The sequence below is a fragment of the Ranitomeya imitator genome, chromosome 1 (genome assembly GCF_032444005.1).
Source record: "Ranitomeya imitator isolate aRanImi1 chromosome 1, aRanImi1.pri, whole genome shotgun sequence".
Lineage (NCBI taxonomy): Eukaryota > Metazoa > Chordata > Amphibia > Anura > Dendrobatidae > Ranitomeya > Ranitomeya imitator.
This window is the reverse complement of record NC_091282.1, coordinates 1067383408-1067407573: the sequence shown is the minus strand read 5'-3', so window position 1 is coordinate 1067407573 and position 24166 is coordinate 1067383408. Positions and strand designations below refer to the sequence as shown.

The 24166-nt window shown below is 46.4% G+C and overlaps 1 protein-coding gene across 1 annotated transcript in view; it reads left to right on the top strand.

The window, feature by feature from the left end:
- Positions 1-24166, top strand: part of TMEM192 (transmembrane protein 192) — a 126662-nt gene that overhangs the window by 50654 nt on the left and 51842 nt on the right. Inside the window, exon 3 of the mRNA XM_069744183.1 lies at positions 3189-3447. Coding sequence (XP_069600284.1) covers positions 3189-3447 — 259 coding nt within the window. The remainder of the gene's footprint in view (positions 1-3188; positions 3448-24166) is intronic.

Below are 24166 nucleotides of genomic sequence, written 5' to 3'. Positions count from 1 at the left end.
TGCCACCCTGTGGTCTGCGCTCATAGCACACCTGCAATTCGGCTACATAGCAGCGATCTGATGATCGCTGCTATGTAGCAGAGGCGATCAAGTTGTGCCAGCTTCTAGCCTCCCATGGAGGCTATTGAAGCATGGCAAAAATGGAAGAAGAAAAAAAAGTTAAAAAAAAAATGTGAAAAAAATATAAGTTTAAATCACCCCCCTTCCCACCCCCCCCTTTCGCCCCTTCCCAAATAAATCACTAAAAAAAAAAATCAAACCTACACATTTGGTATCGCCGTGTTCAGAATCGCCCGATCTATCTACCTGATCGCAAAACGGCGTAGTGAGAAAAAAAAATTCGCCAGAATTATGTTTTTTTGGTTGCCGCGACATTGCATTAAAATGCAATAACGGGCGATCAAAAGAAAAATATATATATACTCGCTGGATGATGGGACTCCTGCTGTCATTGTAGCGGGCATAGCCGCATGGGACTCCCATCGGACGATGCCTGCAGACACTGACCCGACCCCCCCCAAAGACACGCATATCTTCTACCCACACAGTCTCTGCCCAAACACTCTTCCTCCCAATCTGCAGAAACTCTACAGATCCGCCAAACGAATTGACATGCTGCGGAAAATAATTCACTGCAAATCCGTGTTTTTTTTTTTTTGTTTTTTTTTCCCGCAGCATGTGCACACCAATTGTCAATTTCCCATTGACTAACATTGCAGATTTGACGCAATTCCAAAAAGCGCTGCTGAAATGCATCAGAATCCGCAACGTGTGCACATAATAATCAATATCTTGATACTTACAATGTCATTGTGTAACAATATCAACTAGAATGCAAAAAGCACAAAATCCTAGATTGCCATGACACGCAACAATGAGAAAACACAATGTCTAGAGAATTTGTATTTCTAAAATTAATTTTTATTAATAATTCACGTAATAAATTTAGATATATAATACTAAAGTGAAAAAACCTTCCAATGTACAGGAGCAGATGAATACACATAACATCACATGACCCTAAATGTGCAATCATCTCCCCAAAAATAACCCACATATAAACGGCTGCATATAGAAAAAATCCATGTCAAGCTACCCAAAAAGGAAGCAGTTCTATATGGAAATCCAGAGAATTGCAGGTACTATTGTGAGGAGGCAAAATAAATTATTACCACCAACTGGTACACATACTAACTATCACCACTCACAAAAAATGTACCCACAATAAAACACTGGACACTCATAACAGCCGACAAAAATGGGCAAACAGATGGACACCATTCCTTGTGTAAGTTACTATCTGTTTGCCCATGTTTGTCGGCTGTTATGCGTGTCCAGTGTTTTATTGTGGGTACATTTTTTGTGAGTGGTGATAGTTAGTATGTGTACCAGTTGGTGGTAATAATTTATTTTGCCTCCTCACAATAGTACCTGCAATTCTCTGGATTTCCATTTAGAACTGCTTCCTTTTTGGGTAGCTTGACATGGATTTTTTTCTATATGCAGCCGTTTATATGTGGGTTATTTTTGGGGAGATGATTGCACATTTAGGGTCATGTGATGTTATGTGTATTCATCCGCTCCTGTACATTGGAAGGTTTTTTCACTTTAGTATTATATATCTAAATTTATTACGTGAATTATTAATAAAAATTAATTTTAGAAATACAAATTCTCTAGACATTGTGTTTTCTCCTTGTTGCGTGTCATGGCAATCTAGGATTTTGTGCTTTTTGGATTCTAACGTGTGCACATAGCCTAAGAGTTTTGGGGTTGTTTTTCAGCAGACATCAAAGCCAGGGGTTTGTAATGGAGAAGTGTCTATCAGATGTTCCCCATTGCTAGCCCAGTAGACAAAAAAATAAAAACCCCGCAAAAATATACACTCCCTTGTTCATCACTAAAAGGAAAAAAAAATCCCACGTTGTTCAGACGTAGTCCACCTAATCTGACATACCAGCGAATCGACAATCTCTATGGAGCCTCTTTCTGATGCCCAATAGACCCTGGCGACTCCAGATTAGATAGATGCATAGGTACACACAGCACATTATATTCTCCTATGTAGAAGCCCAGACAACCCCTTTAAAGGGAACCTGTCACCCCGTTTTTTGAGATTGAGCTATAAATACTGTTAAATAGGGCCTGCGCTGTGTGTTCCTATAGTGTATGTAGTGTACCCCGATTCCCCATGTATGCTGAGAAATAACTTACCAAAGTCGCCGTTTTCGCCTGTCAATCAGGCTGGTCAGGTCGGGAGGGCGTGGTGACATCGCTGGTTCTTCCTCAGCTTTACGTTGGTGGCGTAGTGGTGAAGACACAGCGCGCGATCTGCGCTGTCATCCCTTTCGTCGGTGGGGGCGGCCATCTTCCTGGGGCCGCGCGTGCGCAGATCGAGTGCTCTGCTGCACGGGGCTTCAGGAAAATGGCCGCGGGATGCCGCGCGTGCGCATTAGAGATCGCGGCGGCCATTTTCCCAAAGCCGAGATGCAAACTCGGCTTTGGGAAAATGGCCGCCGCGATCTCTAATGCGCACGCGCGGCATCCCGCGGCCATTTTCCTGAAGCCCCGTGCAGCAGAGCACTCGATCTGCGCACGCGCGGCCCCAGGAAGATGGCCGCCCCCACCGACGAAAGGGATGACAGCGCAGATCGCGCGCTGTGTCTTCACCACTACGCCACTACGCCACCAACGTAAAGCTGAGGAAGAACCAGCGATGTCACCACGCCCTCCCGACCTGACCAGCCTGATTGACAGGCGAAAACGGCGACTTTGGTAAGTTATTTCTCAGCATACATGGGGAATCGGGGTACACTACATACACTATAGGAACACACAGCGCAGGCCCTATTTAACAGTATTTATAGCTCAATCTCAAAAAACGGGGTGACAGGTTCCCTTTAATTGAAAATTTACTTCCATGCTGTAAGCAGATATATTCTGAGGTACCAGCTATTTATTAGGGAACATTGTTACTTTCTCCCCTGCTGAAATCACTATTGAACTACACTTACCAACATTCCTTGGTGCATGTGTTTTTTTTTTGTTCTTCTCAAGCCAAGTTTTCTGGAGTGGATCTGCACATGATTATTTCATATAGCTATTCAGAAATGTTCACATTTTCCATTTTGGCAAATTGGCGTTACAAAGGATTTTTACCCAGTAATTATTTGCTGTTTCGTTCACAGGTGGCGTTTGTAGCGCTGACTTGTGTAGCTGTGTTTTTTTGCGTATTTAATGGTGAAGAGGAAACATGCAAGCTGTACACAGCGCCCTTTAATCTAAGCACTACTGTGGTCATTGCTAAAGTCCTCCTGTGGTTGCTTCATGTGATCAATGAGCGATTTGTTCAGCACCAGCACTGCCGAGCCAAGGGCCGAGGATATCTAAAATTGTACTGGTCCGTCAGGCACCTCAAGACTGTTCCCCTGGTCACTCTCTCTACAGGTAAGAGATATATATATATTTTTTAGTCTAGCTGGGATAGCACGCGTGCGTGTTCGCATGTGCAACAGATTTTATGTACAACAGTTTAAAGTGCTTGGCAGTTAGACAATGGCAGTTGGACAGGAGACAGGTAAGAATAAGTTATTCAAACAATCATGCTTCTTGGTCAGTCATACTACATTATGCATTGATCATATCAATCTGCTTCTTATTTGTTTTTTTCTTCTGTTTTCTCACAACTCGCCCGCCCTTCAACACATTCTGGGAACTCTTGCTATATCCACCCCTCCCTTCTCCCATGTATAACTCTGAGGCTCTACTGACATTTCTTACCCACTGCAAACCAGCCACTACCGCCATGCAGCACTCAAAACGTTCATACAAATCATCCCACCACCTGCTCTTTGTTTTTTCTTCTTCTACTAGTTGCAGGTGACATCTCCTCAAACCCTGGACCTTCCTCCACCAGCATACATTCCTCTACTCCAGGTGCATATAGAAACCCTGCTAATCTTATTAACATTCAGTGCATGCCTTCTCCTATCGCTTTCCACTGTGCTCTCTGGAATGCACGGTCTGTGTGTAACAAACTAACTTAAGGTACCGTCACACTAGACGATATCGCTAGCGATCCGTGACGTTGCAGCGTCCTCGCTAGCGATATCGTCCAGTGTGACAGGCAGCAGCGATCAGGCCCCTGCTGTGCTGTCGCTGGTCGGGGAAGAAAGTCCAGAACTTTATTTGGTCGGTGGACTCCCCGCAGACATCGCTGAATCGGCGTGTGTGACACCGATTCAGCGATGTGTTCACTGGTAACCAGGGTAAACATCGGGTAACTAAGCGCAGGGCCGCGCTTAGTAACCCGATGTTTACCCTGGTTACCATCCTAAAAGTAAAAAAAACCAAACACTACATACTTACCTACAGCCGTCTGTCCTCCAGCGCTGTGCTCTGCACTCCTCCTGTACTGGCTGTGAGCGTCGGTCAGCCGGAAAGCAGAGCGGTGACGTCACCGCTCTGCTTTCCGGCCGCTGTGCTCACACACAGTACAGGAGGAGTGCAGAGCACAGCGCTGGAGGACAGACGGCTGTAGGTAAGTATGTAGTGTTTGTTTTTTTTACTTTTAGGATGGTAACCAGGGTAAACATCGGGTTACTAAGCGCGGCCCTGCGCTTAGTTACCCGATGTTTACCCTGGTTACCGGCATCGTTGGTCGCTGGAGAGCGGTCTGTGTGACAACTCTCCAGCGACCAAACAGCGACGCTGCAGCGATCCGGATCGTTGTCGGTATCGCTGCAGCGTCGCTAAGTGTGACGGTACCTTTACATTCACGATCTTTTCCTCTCTAATTCCCTTAATCTTCTGGCTATTACAGAAACCTGGATCCAGCATTCAGACACCACCGCCGCTGCCGCACTCTCTCGTTTGGGGGGCTGAAATTTTCACATACCATCAGACCTGAGAACAGACAGGGTGGAGGTGTTGGTTTGCTCCTTTCATCACAATGTGCTTTCCAGGTCATTTCCCCTCCCCCCCCTGTTTCATTCACTCACATTTCCTTCCTTTGAAGTCCACGCCGTCAGACTCTATAAGGCTATGTTCACACTTTGCATTGATTTGACCGCTGCGGATCCGCAGCAGTTTCCCATGAGTTTACAGTACAATGTAAACCTATGGAAAAAAAAAAATGCTGTGCACATGCTGCAGAAAGAAACGCGCGGAAACGCTGCGGATTACATTCCGCAGCATGTCACTACTTTTCTGCGGATTTTCACATGCTCCAATAGGAAAATGCAGATGAAAATCCGCAGTAAAAACCGCGATAAATCCGCAGTAAAAACTGCAACGGGTTTTCACTGTGGATTTTGGAATTCCGCTGCGGAAAAATCCGCAGTGGAATCCGCAAAGTGTGCACATAGCCTCAGCCCTTTTCCTTGCAAGTGGTGGTTGTTTATCGTTCTCCAGGCTCCTCCCACCATTTTCTAGACCACTAGACCACTTTGCCACCTGGCTTACTCACTTTCTATCCTGTGACATCCCCGCCCTCATCATGAGAGACTTTAACATCCCCATCAATGATCCCCTCTCCCAATCTACCTCTCTTCTTTCTCTATCTTCTTCATTCGGCCTCTCACAGTTTACTAATTCTCCTACGCATGAGGACGGGAATACTCTTGACCTGGTTTTCTCCCGTCCCGGCTCGCTGCACGACTTTACTAACTCCACTCTCCCGCTTTCAGACCACAACCTTCTTTCCTTCTCTGTCAAGAATTGTCTCCTCACCCGGGACACCCCCACTTACCACACTTGTCGGAATACACGTACCATTAATACCCAGCAGCTTGTGGACAATCTCCACACATCTCTAGCCCCCATCTCCTCCCTCTCCTGTCCAGACTTAGCATTGTCACACTTCAATAATACACTGAAGAATGCCCTAGATGAAGCAGCACCTTCTACACGCAGAAATACTTGACACAGACAATGGCAGCCCTGGCACACTATGCAAACACGCTTTCTTCAGCGTTGCTCAAGGTGTGCAGAGCGGCAGTGGAGAAAATCTTAGGAGAAGACTTCATCCACTAAAAGGTCATGCTCAAAACCTATAACTCTGCCCTTTATCTGGCCAAACAATCCTACTTTACCACCCTCATCACCTCACTAGCCAACAACCCAAAACGATTTTTTCTCTATTAGCCTTCCACGACAGCCACCAGGAGGTTGTCTCCATTCCCTAATGGGGGACAGGAAGCACAAGAGGTTAAAAACCCCTCCCACCTCCCATTAACCAGTGTCTTTCCTGTCCCCCATGGGGCATGGAGAGGTTCCTGGTGCGCTGCTGCGGCGGCTCTAAGCAGAGTACCTGTGTTAAATTTCTTGCCGGGCACTTAAGGTCGGGCCCCCCGTGGCTTCCTCCTGCGCTGTGCCTCCCGTCTCCTCGGGATTCTGGGACCGCATTCCCCCGGCCTCCTGCGTCCTCTTGCGGGGATAAAGCTGGTCGGGGTGCCCGCCGGAGGCCTCCCTGAGCTCTCCGGCGTTTCCCCCTCCTAGCGCGCGCTGTTCGGCGACCCGGAAGTCAGGTGACGCTCCACTTCCGGGTCGGCGCTCCTGTGCAGGAGCGATACAGGCCAGAGAAATGGATTACCAAACGGCGTGCGAGGCACGCTGCATCCTCGCACGCCTGCCTGGGACTCCGGAGGGGGAGGGGCGGCTAATTGCCACGCGCTGATGCAGGCTTATTTTCTACATAAGCTGCGAAGACGTCTCAGGTAAGCTGCTGTAAGCATGGATGCGTCTTGCCCTGCAGCTGCAGAGCCCAGCGCTCCCCAAGCCCTAGTAAGTACGGCAGAGGGGGTCCCATTTAAAGGCACATTTTTCAATATACCTTTTCTTACACCGCTTCCTCTCTCATTGCAGGGAGTCAAGCCTGGCCCTAAAAACATTACCAAGCGCAAATGTGCCACCTGTAATGTAAAAATGCCACCAGATTGGGAGAAAAAGTTATGCCAACCTTGCACGGATAAAATCGTCAGAGCGGAACACCCTTCTTTGATTGATGAAATTCGCTCCTTGGTTAGGCAGGAGGTTCAAACCTCTTTGGCCACACTCGCCCCACCTCCACCGCCACCACCATCCTCACCTGGTCCATCACTCCCTAAAAAGAGGAAAATCCAGGAGTACTCTGAGTCAGAGTCTGAGGGGTCTTATACGTCTTCCTCTGTCAAATGGGAAGATGCGGTACCACGTAAATCTGCGGAAATTAGGAAATACCTTTTTTCCTCTGAATATATTGAGGAATTGGTATCTGCAGTGAGGAACACTATGGGGCTAAAAGAGGAATCAGTTCCTCAGTCTATACAAGACGAACTGTTTGGCATACATACTGAAAAACAACCCGGGTTCCCCGTCCATAAAAGCATAATTGATATGATTAATAATGAATGGGAATTGCCTGAGAAACGGCTAACAACGCCTCCAGACTTTAAGCATCGGTTCCCTCTTGAGGAGGACCTAATAAAATGGGACATTCCAAAAATTGATGTCCAGGTGGCTAGAGTGGCTAAAAAGACGGCTCTGCCGTTCGAGGATTCCTCCCAATTAAAAGACCCCTTGGATAGGAAGATTGAGAGCCTTCTCAAAAAATCCTGGGAAACGTCTACCTCAGCCCTCAGATACAATATAGCATCCACCTGCGTGGCCCGCTCTCTCTTTCGTTGGATACAAGAGTTAGAAAGCCACATCTCTCAGGGTACCCCAAGAGAGGAGGTACTGGACTCTTTGCCTATCTTACACAGGGCAACAGGTTTCCTTGCAGATGCCTCACTGGAATCTATCCGGGTGGCCGCCAGATCCTTGGTCCAGACAAATTCAGCCAGAAGAGCTCTCTGGTTAAAGATGTGGAGCGGAGACGTTACGTCAAAAATAAAACTGTGTTCTATTCCCTTTAAGGGTGACTACGTGTTTGGGCCCTCCTTAGATGACATCTTAGAGAAAGCCACAGACAGAAAGAAAACCCTTCCTGAGCAGAGACCTCCCAGGAAGTGTTTTTTTCGACCCTCCCAGCCCCAGCCCTCCCAGGGTAAAGGGAAAGGAAAAACCGGGAGGTGGAGTTATGCTAAGGGGAAGCCTAAAAACATCCTTATTCCCCAACAAACACAACAAGAAAAGCAATGACTCCGATCCGGTGGGGGGGAGGCTTTCGAACTTCGTTCACAGTTGGCAGAATATCTCCAACAGCCCCTGGGTGGTGAGTGTTATCCAACAGGGTCTACTGATAGAGTTCGATGCGCCTCCTCCCAGGATCTTAAGAGTCACCTCCCCGTCATCTCGGGAGACTCAAAAGTTGATGATGGCTGGAATACAGGACTTGCTAGACTCAAGAGCTATATCCATAGTCCCGGTGAACGAGCAAGGGGAAGGACACTATTCCCGTATCTTCATGATAAAAAAGCCTTCCGGGCAATCTCGTATTATAATAAATATGAAAGCTCTCAACAAATACATAACCTACCGCAAGTTCAAGATGGAATCAGTAAAAACAGCCATCCCTCTAATAGCTCCTCATTCATATATGGCAACAATAGACCTCAAGGATGCCTATTTCCATATTCCAATACATCCTCGGCACAGGAAATACCTGAGATTTGCGGTCCAATTCAACCAAAAAATCTTACATTTCCAGTACAATGTTCTCCCCTTCGGGATCTCCTCAGCCCCAAGGGTGTTTTCCAGAGTCATGGCGGAAGCAGTTGCCCATATCAGGAGCCAAGACATCGCTATAGTACCATACTTGGACGACTTGTTAATAATTGGTCCTTCCGCCGAAGTTCTCAATCGGAGAATTTCCAAAACTCTGAACATCTTACAGCTTTTGGGTTGGATTCCAAATCTAAAAAAGTCTCAGCTATCACCATCAAAGGTGAGGAAACTCCTCGGAGTCCTCTTGGATTCAGAAGGTCAAAAATCCTTCCTACCAGAGGAACATCGGATGAATCTAATTTCCAAGGTCTCACACTTCAGGAAACAACGTTCTCCGACCTTACGGGTTGCGATGTCTCTTCTGGGTTCGATGACGGCCTGTATACAATCAGTCCAGTGGGCTCAGAGCCACTCCAGAGTTTTGCAGGCGCACATCTTAGGGAACTGGAACGGGAATCCAAATTCCCTAAACAGAAGAGTTTACACTCCAGGGAAGGTAAAAGCCTCGTTAACCTGGTGGACGATCCAATCAAACCTACTGAAGGGGGTCGACTGGGTGCAAGATCCGCTAATTACAGTAACAACGGACGCCAGTCAAAAAGGTTGGGGAGCAGTGGTCTCGCAAATTCCATTCCAGGGTCTCTGGAATCAGAAGGAAATCTCCGGTTCCTCCAACTCCAGAGAACTGTTGGCAGTGGAGAGGGCCCTTCTGGCAGCCAGCAGTCTCGTTATAGGTCAACATGTCAGAGTGTACTCGGACAATATGACGACTGTTGCGCATCTAAAACACCAGGGGAGTCCAAAGTTCAACCAACTGAAAGCAATTTCAAACAGAATATTTTGCTGGGCAGAGAAACATCTCCTCTCACTTTCAGCGATACACCTCAAGGGGTCGGTGAACGTTCAGGCAGATCGCCTAAGTCGTCACGTCTTACATCCAGGAGAGTGGAGCCTGAAGGCGGACGTTTTCAAAATGTTGACAGACAGGTGGGGTCTTCCCGATTATAGACCTTCTAGCGTCCAGCCAGAATGCACAAGTCGAGAACTACTTCTCCCTAAACCCCAAGGACAGGTCTCAAGGAGTAGACGCCTTTGCTCATACTTGGAGGTTCCATCTAGCATACGGGTTCCCTCCAATACCGTTACTTGCGAAGACCCTCCGGAAGATCCGGGACGATCAGGTCCAGACTATCTTAGTAGCTCCAGCATGGCCGAAGAGGAGCTGGTACCACCTCATCGAAGAACTGAAGGTGGACGGTCCAGTCTTTCTTCAAGTATCAGAAGATCTCCTCTGCCAGGGCCCCTTTTATCATCCAGAACCACAGAAGTTCAAACTGGCAGCCTGGCTATTGAAGCCCAGGTACTAAGAGCTAGGGGCCTTTCAGAGTCGGTAATATCTACTCTACAGAAATCTAGAAAACCTATTACCAATGCCATATATGGCAAAATCTGGAATAGATTCTCCTCGTGGTGTCATCCTCATAAACCTGACCCTTTTCATCCTAATATTTCACAAATATTAGATTTTTTACAAAAAGGATTAGAGTTGGGGCTGAAGCCAAGTACCTTGAAAGTTCAAGTGTCAGCCTTCAGTTCCGTCTTTGATCGGGACCTTGCGGGTCATCGTTGGATAAAGAGGTTTATGGTCGCAGCATCAAGACATTGTCCAAGAAGACAAATTTTTGTGCCATCGTGGGACTTAAACATAGTCCTAAAAGGTCTTACGGCTCCTCCATTTGAGCCATTATCATCTTGTTCCTCGCAACTTCTGTCCTACAAGACGGCCTTCTTGGTTGCAATTTCTACCGCAAGAAGAGTAGGGGAAATACAAGCCCTTTCAATAAGAGAACCTTATCTTACCATAAGAGATGATTCCATTGTGTTCCGTCCAGATCCTTGTTTCCTACCGAAAGTAGTGTCAGAATTTCATCGATCACAGGATATAGTCCTCCCATCGTTCTGTCACAATCCTTCAAATCCGGAAGAACACAGATTCCATACTTTGGATGTACGACGTATAGTGTTATATTACTTAGAACATACTAAATCATTTAGAATTGACAAAAATCTCTTCGTTCATCTTTCTGGCAGAAACAAAGGCAAGAAGGTAGCGAAGAGTACCATTGCCAACTGGATAAAAAAGGCCATTTCTGAAGCATACTCAACTCAGAATATTGCTGTTCCTGCGGGCCTAAAAGCCCATTCCACCAGATCTACTTCTGTCTCTTGGGCTGAAAGGGCTGGCGCTTCATCGGAGCAGATTTGCAGGGCAGCAACATGGTCTTCCCTACACACTTTTACTAAGCATTATAAATTGGACTTCTGGTCCAATCGGGATCTTGCTTTTGGCCGAAAGGTTCTTCAAGCTGTGGTCCCTCCCTAAATACAGAATTGGTTGGCGTGCCTCCTGGTGGCTGTCGTGGAAGGCTACTAGAGAAAATAGAATTATTCTTACCGTTAATTCGGTTTCTAGGAGCCTTCCACGACAGCATTAATTCCCTCCCGATGTTCTTGGATATTTTTCTGAGAACCTAAAGGTAACCGGTGCTATGGGTTCTGTTGTAAGTCACTGGTTAATGGGAGGTGGGAGGGGTTTTTAACCTCTTGTGCTTCCTGTCCCCCATTAGGGAATGGAGACAACCTCCTGGTGGCTGTCGTGGAAGGCTCCTAGAAACCGAATTAACGGTAAGAATAATTCTATTTTTGAAACCTTAAACTCCCTCCTGAAACCTAAAGTACAGGCCCCCATCACCAACCTCAGCGGTGAGGATCTGGCCACTTATTTCTTAGAAAAAATCAACCACATCCATCAGAATATCTCAGCGCAATCTCCTCAGTGCCTGGATCCCCTTCCCTGCCACACCTCAAGCTCATTAGACATCTTTGAGCCTGTTTCAGAAGAAGTTTCCAAGCTTCTCGACACTGCTCGGCCTACAACCTGCAACAGTGACCCATTCCTTCACATATCCTGCAGTCTCTCACCAGTGGTCACCACTCACCTGACTAAAATATTTAACCTCTCTCTTTCTTCAGGTGTCTTTCCATCCTCATTTAAACATGCCATCATAACCCCTTTACTTAAAGGGAAGGTGCCATCAAAAAAAAATTTTTTGCAGAAATTGTAAAAATGTAAAGAATTAATGATTACATGTTCTTAAAAAATATCATTTGTTTATAATTTAGTAAAATATGAAAAATAATTTGAAAAGTTTTGGAATTTCCACTTTTAAACACTAGGGGGAGCAGCTGCTGAAATTTCAGAAAAACCTAGTGTACAAATAGCTCACATTACAGCACTGCAGTAAATATGGGCGGAGTCTGCTGACGTGTGATGTCTCCTCTCCTCCCCTTCTGGGTGTTTGCTAAGGGATTAGAGAGGATGATATTCAGGAACCCAGTGAGCAGCCATTTTGTTAGTGACTGCAGAGTAAGGCTGCTGTCACACTATCAGTATTTGGTCAGTATTTTACCTCAGTATTTGTAGCCAAAACCAGGAGTGGAACAAATAGAGGAAAAGTATAATAGAAACATGTGCACCACTTCTGTATTTATCACCCACTCCTGGTTTTAGCTACAAATACTGAGGTAAAATACTGACCAAATACTGCTAGTGGACGGCAGCCTTAGGCTACTTTCACACTAGCGTTGTTGGCTGTACGTTGTAATGCGTCGTTCAGGAGAAAAAACACATCCTGCAAAGTTGTCTGCAGGATGCGTTTTTTCCCCATATACTAACATTACCGACATTACATGTAACGTTTGTTTGTGCGTCGAGTCCGCCATTTTCAACCGCACATGCACGGACGAAACTCCGCCCCATCCTCCCCATACCTTACAATGGGGCAACGGAAGCGTCGAACATTTCTTTCACAGCATGCGTCGGTACGTCGACCCGACGCTAGTGTGAAAGCAACCTTATGCTGACAAGTAGACAGTCACAGAGGATGGCAGGCAGCAAGGATTCTGGGAGATATGTGGTGGAGGAAGCGGGGTGACAGCAGCACAGAGTATTTCAGGAGAGCAGTGTGCAGGTCTATGGGGGGGCCCCCTGTTTAGTGCGCGGAGCAGCCAGGGATTGTACATAGAGCGCTGTCTTTTATACACATGGATGGACCGTCTGCTCCACAGAAATCCAGGAAACATTTCTGCGGATTGATGGCCTGGTCTGATCCAGACTTTGCATGCAGACCCCATTCCCCTCCTCAGATCCTGTCTTCTCCATCCTGTCCTGGCGATGTGTGAAAGCGAGGTGACAGGTGCAGTCCGGGGTGACGCTGGGAAGGAAATGTAGCCATATAGTAATGATAAAAATGAGACCCCTCTCTTCAGCTGCCTCACCAGCCCTGACTGCACCTAACTGGAGGTCATGCTTTACCCTCTATTACCCCAGACCCGCGTGCAGGTGCTCAGCCAGAACCACCATAGAATGGGTCCGCTTTCTGAAGATAATACTGCCATAGTGTTCTCACATAATACCGCCATATAGATCACACATAATACCACCAGTGTTCTCACATACCGCCATATAGATCACACATAATACCACCAGTGTTCACATACCGCCATATAGATCACACATAATACTGCCAGTGTTCTCACATAATACCGCCATATAGATCACACAATACCACCAGTGTTCTCACATACCGCCATATAGATCACCCATAATGCTGCCATTGTTCTCACATAATACCGCCATATAGATCACACATAATGCTGCCAGTGTTCTCACATAATACTGCCATATAGATCACACACACAATACCACCATATAATTCTCACAATACTGATCAAGCATAATACCACCATACAGATCACATAATACCGTCATATAGATCTCACATAATGCCATAATACAGCATGACGCCCGCAGCTCCTGTTATCGCACGCATTGAGTTGTGTGTGCAATGGGGAAAGATATGCAGGGGGGAGAGGAGTGCATAGGAGAGGATTAGATACACGGTTCACCAGACAGTATCACACAAGAGAGGATTAGATACACTGCTCAGCATAATATCACACAGTATAGGATTAGATACACGGCTCAGCAGTCAGTATCACAGGATAGGATTAGATACACGGCTCAGCAGACAGTATCACACAGGAGAGGATTAGATACACGGCTCAGCAGACAGTATCACACAGGACAGGATTAGATACACGGCTCAGCATAATATCACACAGGAGAGGATTAGATGCATGGCTCAGCATACTATCACACAGTATAGGATTAGATACATGGCTCAGCAGACAGTATCACACAGTATAGGATTAGATACACGGCTCAGCATAATATCACACAGGAGAGGATTAGATACACGGCTCAGCAGACAGTATCACACAGTATAGGATTAGATGCATGGCTCAGTAGACAGTATCACACAGTATAGGATTAGATACACGGCTCAGCATAATATCACACAGGAGAGGATTAGATGCATGGCTCAGCATAGTATCATACAGGAGAGGATTAGATGCATGGCTCAGCACAGTATCACACAGGAGAGGATTAGATGCATGGCTCAGCATAGTATCACACAGGAGAGGATTAGATGCATGGCTCAGCATAGTATCACAGTATAGGATTAGATACACGGCTCAGCAGACAGTATCACACAGGAGAGGATTAGATGCATGGCTCAGCATAGTATCATACAGGAGAGGATTAGATGCATGGCTCAGCATAGTATCACACAGGAGAGGATTAGATGCACGGCTCAGCATAGTATCACATGAGAGGATTAGATACAGGGGCCAGCAGACACTATCACACAGGAGAGGATTAGATACTTGGCTCAGCACAGTATATTGATAGATGCACGGTCTGATGTCCTGTGAGGAGCTGCAGTGAGGTCGGAGCAGCACAGAGCCTCCCCCATCCCCCTCTGTTACCTCTCTGCAGCTCCAGATAAGAGGACATCAGACGGCAGCATTCCTTCACCCTCTCTAGGGATTACAGCCACACACCAGGCAGCAGAGGACAGGGAACGGCCGCTGACAGTGTGAGGGGAGCAGCTCTCAGTCACAGTGGAGCTCACATGTACACTCCACTGTGGGCTGAAGCAAGATGGCGCCGATCTCCTGCCTCTGCTGTGATGTGGAGACAGCCCAGGGGGCATGGCCACATCAGAGCAGAGAGCAGTTTATAATTGTAGCTAATGGGTCGGACGCCGACCGCAGCCTCCTATGTCCAGGGCAGCAGAGTGTAAGTGTCCTGCTGGGACTCTTACACTGCTGCAAAGCAAAATGGCGGCGCCCAGTGGCTGCAAAAATAATTAATAATAAAAAATATATTAAAGTTAAAAAAAATGATTTTGTATTAAAAATAATTGTTTATATAAACAATCATTTTTAATACAAAAACAAAATTGCGGCACCTTCCCTTTAAAAGCCATCCCTGGGCCAGAACTGCACTGCTAACTACAGACCTGTCTCTAACCTTTCCTTCATCTCTAAATTCCTGGAACGCTTGGTCCACTCCCTTCTAATCCGCTATCTCTCGGATAACTCTCTTCTTGACCCCTTACAATCTGGTTTCCGCTCTTTACACTCCACTGAAACTGCCCTCACTAATATCTCTAATGATCTAATAACAGCTAAATCCAAAGGTCATTGATCTCTGCTGATTCTCCTGGATCTCTGCCGCATTGACACTGTGGATCACCAGCTCTATAGGCTTTAAGGACACAGCCCTCTCCTGGTTCTCCTCCTACCTCTCTGACCACTCCTTCACTGCAGAGAGCAGTTTGGCACATTCGCTCCTCCAGGATCCGGTCTTCCAGTGCCGCTATCCCCATTAGGCTCTGATCCTTTCCATGGCGCTCCATATCTAATGTGTGTTCCGATCCTCCAGCATCTGCTGCAGTACGTTCACTTTGTTCTGACGCTCATCCATTCAGTTTAGCTTCCACATCCAGTCAATGTCAAAGAAACGCTCTGACGAAGGTCCGGTGTGGACCGATAACGTTTAGCAGTTTTGTTTGTCTGGATGCATCAATAAATTAAGAAGCTTATTCTTTACACATTGAGTGCCAAGTTTTATTCATCTTTTTCAGAGAAATACCGTTATCGGTGAGTAACTACGATATTCTCACCGTTGAAACTGCTAAGACTCTTACTGTCGCTCTTATTCATTCCCGTCTGTACTACTGCAACTCTTCTGATCGGTCTCCCTCTTACCAAACTTTCTCCTCTCCAATCCATCTTGAATGCTGCAGCCAGAGTCCTATTTCTGTCCAGCCGCTTCACCGATGCCTCCATCTTCTGCCAGTCATTACACTGGCTACCCATTCGCTACAGGGTCCGGTATAAACTCATCTCACCCACAAAGCTCTCCACAGTTCTGCACCACCTTATATCTCCTCTCTCATCTCTGTCTATCGCCCTAGACGTGCCCTCCGTTCTACAAATGACCTAAGACTAACATCCCTCGTAATCCGAACCTCGCACTTCCGTCTCCAAGACTTTTCTCATGCTGCGCCAGCTCTCAGGAATGCACTTCCCCAGACGATCAGACTGATACCTAGCCCCGACCTATTCTAGCGCGCTTTAAAAACCCATCTCTACAAACAAGCCTACCACATCAACTACTCAGTAAACTAACTTTGCCCTGTTCCCTCCTTCCAAATATTACTCTGAATCTGTACCCTACTATTCATCTGTCTCCACACCCTCCATGCACACGATAACTGCACTTGATACTTGACTATTGCACTTAAACACACCGGTGCGTAGCCAGGAGCCGGAAAGGCGAGTATATAACTTTTTATTTTTTTAAATTATTTTTAACACTGGATGTTTTTACTTTTGACGCTGCATAGGCAGCATCAATAGTAAAAACTTGGTCACACAGGGTTAATAGCGGCGGTAACTGAGTGAGTTACCCGCGGCATAACGCGGTCCGTTACTGCTGGCATTAACCCTGTGTGAGCGGTGACTGTGGGGAGTATTGAGCAGGCGCCGACTGCAGGGGAGTAGGGAGGGACTAATCGGAATGTGGCTGTCGCTGATTGGTCGCGGCAGCCTTGATAGCTGTCAGACACTTGGCCGTTTAACCCCATAAATGCTGTGATCACTGCAGTTAGATGTCTGGATCGGTGGCGAGGGCCCAATCGTTGCTACAGCAACCTCTGCGTCAGCCAGGTATGGCAAGCCTGTTAGAGCATTCTGTCAGTGCAGCACTGACGGGGATAATGCATTATACCAACGTTCAGAGTAATAAGTTAAAAGTCCCATAAAGGGACTAAGGTAAAAAAACATTGAAAAGATCATTAAACTATACCTAAAATACATTTTTATTTATTTATTTTTACATAAATATGTGGTATCTCTGAATCTGAAATGACTCAACCTATAAATGTCACAATATTTAATTCCTTTAGTGAACTCCGTAAAAAAGAGAGAATTTTTATTTATTAACGTTTCAAAACAAAAAATATGCTTTCATCATACTGCCAAAAAATGTGGCATAACGCAGCCAAAAAGTCTAAATAAAAATGGTATATGTGAAAATTTAATCTTGTCCTGCAAAAAACAAGCCATCATTCAGCTCAGAGGAGAAACAAGTTATAGTGCTCAGAGCAAAGCAATGTAAAACAATTTTTTTCTATAAAATTAAATTGTGTAAAAGCGGCATAACATAAATACGTGCGATCACTGTAATCGTATTGACAGAGGCCAGACTGAGTCCATAGTAACTCTGCTGCCTCATTATACTGAATGGATTCCTTGGGGATTTAATCTAAATGTTGTCATTTGGAGATTTAGATGGAAACCCCAATAAAAGCGCTCAGTGTAGAGCACCAGATAAATGTGATCCAAAATGTTATGTTAAATGTTCCCAACAAACAGCTTCAACTCGATCCACAAAGTCCCCCCCTCAGGTCCGTCATCTGTTAACAGAAAAATAGGGGGCTTCCATGTTACTGGTAGTACAAAGGCTCTGGTAAAGCGAAATGGCTCCTCGCCCCCCTCCCTTCTGAGCAGCAGAGTGCGTGTAAACAACGTTTAGTGCCCACATGTTTTGGCTTTTATGTAGCGAAGAGAGTCCTCCTAATTTATGGGTGCGTGTCTCCAGAAGCATGAGCTGGGCAGAACTTACAGGGCACTATAACGGCAGATTACAAACATCCATGAAGTAAATGGTCACTGCACCCTTCTAGGAATTTATCTACAGGTGTAATCTCCAAAATGTGATCACTTAATGGGGTACCTTCTTCTTCTGGGAATTAAGGGCTCTGTATATACAGTCTGCAACTTGTCATACAGTGCTCTGTCCCTCCTGAGTCTCTCCACGTGACTAAGCAGTACTGTATATCCACATATGGGGTATTTCTACATTCAGCCGAAATTTTGGAACAGATTTTGGTGCCATTTATACCCATTTTCCAATGTAAAATCTGGCGCTAAAGCAAAATTGTGGTTAAAAATGTAATTATTTTTTCCAGGTCACCACCTGACAGCACCATGGAGGACGTCCTTCTTATCCATAGTGGGACAGGAAACCACAAGAGTTTAAAAGGACCCTCCCCCTTCCACCCTTCAGTGTTTTTCCTGTCCCACTGTGGAAGGGAACGACGAGAGATTCGCCTGTCCCGTGCAGAGAGTGTGGATCGGGGTGGCTCGGCCTCTTCCTTCCCACTGTATGACCTTCCCCCTGGGGGGGCTCTCGACCTCGGATGATAACCCAGGATGTACCTGCATATCGCCCTTGCAAGGGCGCACTCTTCGCAGGCGATTCCGGTGCCAGGAGGTACGCAGGCATCTCGGGACGCTGACCGGGAACGCCGGGGATCTGGTAGCTCGGCGGCAAGCATGGACGGCAAGTAACTTCCGGTTCACCGCTGCCGCGCGTCACTTCCGGGTTGCGGCGGGTAGCAGGGGGCGGTCATCCTATTCGCTCCTGTGTTTGGAGTTCCGGGACAAAAAGCACAGATAAAAGGTATGTGGGGCTAGGTAGTGCGCATTAGGCAGCAGCAGCAGAGTTACTATGGAGGATCCAAACCCTATAGCTGCAGTTAGCACGGAGGTCCCGGGGAAGCAGGATACCCAGGCACATGTGAGCCCCCACTTAGTGGTGCGCTCCCTTCAGCCCCTATTAAAGGTACCATCAGCGGTCTTTTTATTTATTCTAGGGGCGTCCCTCATCTGGGGATAAGAAGACTGGCAGGACTAAGAGGTGCCCTATCTGTGCCACAAAGCTTAACGTCTCGTGGCAGAAGCCCATCTGCGAGTCTTGCACTGCTCGTATTGTAGAAGAGGAACATGCCTCCCTAATAACAAGCATGAGAGCCATGGTTAGAGAAGAAGTGCAGGCTTCAATATCTAACTTATCTGTTCCCCAATCGATCCAGTCTGACTTCAGGATCCTCCCAGGTCCAGGAAAAGGCAGAGGGAGTCGGATCTGTCATCTGAAGACAGTTCCTTTGAATCTGATATGGAGGAAGAGGAACTGTGCAGAGACCCTCCTCATAAAGGGAAAAAGTACTTGTTCTCTTCCAATGATATCGATGAGCTTCTGGGCGCGGTGAGACAGACTATGCAGGTTGAGGAGCCTTCAACCACTCAGTCTGTCCAGGATGAGATGTTCGGGGGGCTGCGTTCGCAAACTTCAAAGGTGTTCCCGGTTAATGCCCACATTCGTTGAGTCCGAGCTGCCAGTCTCTGGCATTGCTCACAGTTAGCAGCCGTTAACCTCTTCATCACCTCTTCCCGCAGCTCAATGATTTTAGAAGGGTGGGAAGAGGCAGAGAAGAGGATATCCATTCCAAGAGACTTTAGACTACGTCTTCCTTTTGACCATGAGGAGGTCAAAGATTGGGAAGATATACCGAAAATCGAAATCCCACTAGCGAAAGTGTCTAAGAGAACTGCCATACCATTTGAAGACTCCTCGAACTTGAAGGAGCCTATGGACAGGAAGGCAGATGGTCTCCTAAAGAGAGCTTGGGAGAGCTCTGCCGCAGTGATCCGCACAAATATAGCGGCAACATCTGTGGCGAGAGCAATGCATCTATGGGTTGACGATTTAAATTGTCAGCCAAAGCCTCTAGGGAGTCTATTATAAATGCTACCCCTTTACTAAAACTAGCAACGGGGTTTCTTGCAGATGCTACTGCAGAATCTGTCAGGTTCACAGCTAGAGGCCAATCATTATCAAATGCAGCCCGAAGGGCTATATGGTTAAAGAGCTGGTTGGGAGATGTTCATTCGAAGAACAAATTATGTTCCATTCCCTTTTCAGGGGGCAGAGTCTTTGGGCCCATATTAGATGATATTCTGGAGAAAGCTTCTGATGAAAAGAAGGGGTTTCCAGAGGAAAAAAAGAAAAAAATTCCAGCCCGTTCGTAGGCCCTATTACAGTCAGAGATCAGACTATAAGGGTAAGGGTAAACAAGGGAGATGGAGCTACCAGAAAGGGGGAGAAAATAGGAACTGAAATAGAGATCCAGGTCCCTCAAACCCTAGGTCAGAGTTCTGGAGAAAATGACGCCACCAGGATAGGGGGACGGTTGCTGAGCTATCTGAGGGAGTGGGGAAAAATTACCACAAGTCCGTGGGTCCTTCAGGTTATATCTCAGGGGTACAGGATAGAATTCAACTCCCTTCCCCCTGAAAAATATTTCGTTTCCAACGCCCGTCTCTCTTCAGTCTCACCAATGTGGTAAGGCATACAGGATCTCCTTCGGATGGAGGCAATATCTCCCGTACCTCCTCACCAAATAGGAACAGGTCACTACTTGGGTCTCTTTTCTATAAAGAAACCTTAAGGAGAATCCCGAACCATTATAAATCTCAAGCCTCTAAACAGATGGCTGCAGTACAAGAGGTTCAAGATGGAGTCCATTTGCTCCACAATTCCCCTATTAGGAAAGGATGTGGTAATGTGCCAATATTTCCACATCATCAAAGATACCTGAGATTTGCAATAGAAAAGGAAGGGTCAATCTTCCATTATCAATTTCGTTGCCTTCCATTCGGATTGGCGTCGGCTCCAAGAGTTTTTACAAAACTCATCATAGAGATCGTGTCTTATCTAAGGAAGCAAGATATCTGGACGATTTCCTGTTAGTGGCATACTCTGTGGGGCAACTCGAGGTCGATTCTCAGTTGGTGATCTCCACACTGCAGAAATTAGGATGGGTGTTGAACTGGAAAAAATCACACCTAACTCCAAGATCAGAGACCGTTTCTAGGTGTAATACTGGATTCGAAAATCAGGAAATCGTTTCTTCCAGACAAAAGGCGGTCCGACCTGATAAAGAAGGTTCGTCAGTTTGCAAGAAGTCGGGTAACAAGAGATGCAATGAAGATCCTAGGCCTAATGACAGCCTGTATCCCATGCGTCAGCTGGGGCCAATTCCATTCCCGTCAGTTACAAAGAGCGGTTCTAACAACATGGGACAGAAGACAGTCTTTGTTGGACAAGGAGTTTTGCCTATCCTATCGGGTCAGGCAATTCCTACGATGGTGGACGGTGTCAGAAAACCTCCAGGTGGGTGTCCCATGGATCCAGACTCCAGCAGTAACTGTAACGACGGACGCAAGTCAACAAGGTTGGGGTGGCCAGGTACTCGGAAGATGCTACCAGGGACAATGGAATTTAGAAGACAGAAGCAATTCCTCAAACCACAGAGAGCTGCATGCGGTTTGGAAGCCCGGATCCTATTAAAGAACAAGCACCTAAAGATCCTATCGGACAACACGACGATGGTAGCTTTCCTTCAGGGAGGTCCAAGGCGTCCGAAGCTACAACATCTGGCAGATCAGATTTTCGCATGGGCAGAAAGATCGGTACTTTCGATTTCGGCGGTTCACTTAGAAGGCTCAAGGAACCAGATAGTTTTCTTCTGCTCAGAAAATCCGCTATCACCCACAGAGTGGGAACTGAACAGCAAGATTTTCGATGCCCTGTGTCGACGCTGGGGAACCCCGACTGTGGACCTAGTTGCAACCAGAAGGAACGCAAAAATAAGAACATTTTACTCACTAAACCCTCAAGAGAATCCGGCAGGGGTAGATGCCCTCTGTCATGGAGCAGGGGTCTGCTTTATGCTTTCCCCCCTCTGGCATTAGTACCAAGGGTCCTCAGAAAATATGCGAGGACAGAGCTCGAGTGATTTTGGTGGTCCCTTTCTGGCCCGGAAGGAGCTGGTTCCCTCTCCTAAGGAAGCTGGCAGTGGACAATCCTTACCATCTTCCAGAAATGAGGGACTTACTTTCTCAAGGTCCGATCCTTCATCAGAACCCAGAGAATCTGCAGTTAGCAGCGTGGATCCTGAACGGCAGATCCTAAGGGCAAGAGGCCTATCAGAAGGGGTAATTTCCATCCTACAAGCAAGTAGGAAGCCGGTCACTTCGACGATATATCTCAAAATCGGGAAAAAATTCTGCAGTTTTTGTGGTGACACAACAATCGATGTTGATCACCCTAACATACCTAGAATTCTTGATTTCTTACAGCAGGGATTCAAGAGAGGGCTTAAACCAAGTACTTTGAGGGTCCAGATAGCAGCCCCCAGTGTGTTTTATGATTCTTCCCTTGCTACCCATCCTTGGATCGCTCGGTTTTCTAGAGCAGTTATGAGGCTGACACCCCTAATTAGGAAGACTGTCCCACCTTGGGACCTTAACTTAGTCCTTAATGAATTATGTAAGGAGCCCTTTGATATAAAGAAAGATATAAACATTGCTAATCTTTCCCTTAAAACAGTTTTTTTTTAGTAGCCATTACATCGGCCAAAAGATTGGGGGAACTTCAGGCCCTGTCCATCCAGAACCCTTACCTGCAAATATTTGACGATAGGCTGGTTTTAAGGCTTGACCCAGGTTTTCTTCCCAAGGTGGCTTCAATTTCAAATATAAACCAAGAAGTTGTACTTCCATCTTTTTGCCAGTTCCCTAGAAACCAAAAAGTCTTTTTTCCATAACTTAGACGTCAGGGAAACGGTACTTAAATACTTGGACATGACTAGGGCCTGGAGACAAGATGGTAATCTCTTCATCCTTTACGGTGGTCCTAATAGAGGGAAGAAAGCATCAAAATCCACCATTGCCAGATGGATTCGATCCACTATTAGCCTAGCCTATCAGACACAGGGAAAGGATCCCCCAGATAGCCTTAAAGCTCACTCATCTAGGGCTATGGCCGCGTCTTGGGCAGAAAAAGGGGGGGCCTCGGTAGATCAGACTTGCAGAGCGGCATCTTGGTCTAATATTAGCACCTTTTCAAAACCCTACAAATTAGATGTAGTCTCTTCTCAGTTAACATTTGGCAGGAAGGTGCTTCAAGCGGTAGTCCCACCCTAGAACCAGGAAGTCTCCTTTGGTACTTCTCCATGGTGCTGTCAGGTGGTGACCTGGAAAACGGTAATTAGTCTTACCGATAATTATATTTCCAGGAATCCATCCTGACAACACGGATAGTTCCCTCCCTAATGTAAATATGTGGTATATTTATGTGAAGTAACACTTGTATTAAACTTGTTATGTTCTAAATAAATTTTCTGTTTGCATCCATCCAGATGTGTTACTTTGGAAAATCACTGAAGGGTGGAAGGGGGAGGCTCCTTTTAAACTCTCGTGGTTTTCTGTCCCACTATGGATAAGGACGTCCTCCATGGTGCTGTCAGGATGGATTCCTGGAAATAGTTATCGGTAAGACTAATTACCGTTTTCTTCTCTGCCCAAATGACAGTGACACCTGTGGTGTCTATATGATCACTGCACCCCTAGATGAATGAATTGAGGTGTAGTTTGTAAAATGCAGTTCTGGCACCTCGGGGGCTTTGCCAATCTGACATGGCACCGTGGGAAAACCACTATTTGGGCATACTCCAGGGCTTGAAAGGGAAAGCGTAAGAACAGAGTTCTGGAGCTCAATTTTGGCTGGAATAGATTGTCACACTTGAAGAGCCCCTGACACACCAAAACAGCAGAAATCCCTACAAGTGACCCCATTTTGGATACTGCACCTTTTGAGGAATTCATCTAAGGCCGGTTTCACACATCCAGATAATTCCGGTACTGGAAAAAATCTGTACCGGAATTATCTGTGTTCGTGTGCCCCTACGTTTCTGTGGCACATCAGTGTGTCACATTTCTGAGGTGCCTGAACAGCAGAACCCCCCCCCCCCCCCCATAGATGACCCCTTTTTACAAACTACACCACTCAATGAATTCATCTAGAGGTGCAGTGATCATATTGACCCCATGGGTATGTCACAGAATTTTATACCATTGGGCAGTGAAGAAAAAATAATTTACATCTTTACCACCAAAATTTTGTATTCGCGAAAAATGTTACATTTTCACACAGGGAAATGAGTAAAAATGGCACCAAAATTTGTCCCACACCTTCTATTGAATGTAGGAATACCCTATATGTGGCTGTTCAGTACTGCTTACCCAAAGGCCGGGATCACACATGCGAGAATCACGTCCGTGTCTCGCATGTGAAATCCCTCCTCTGGCGCCGGCACTCCAGAGCGGAGCATGCGGCCGTATAGCAACACATGGAGCC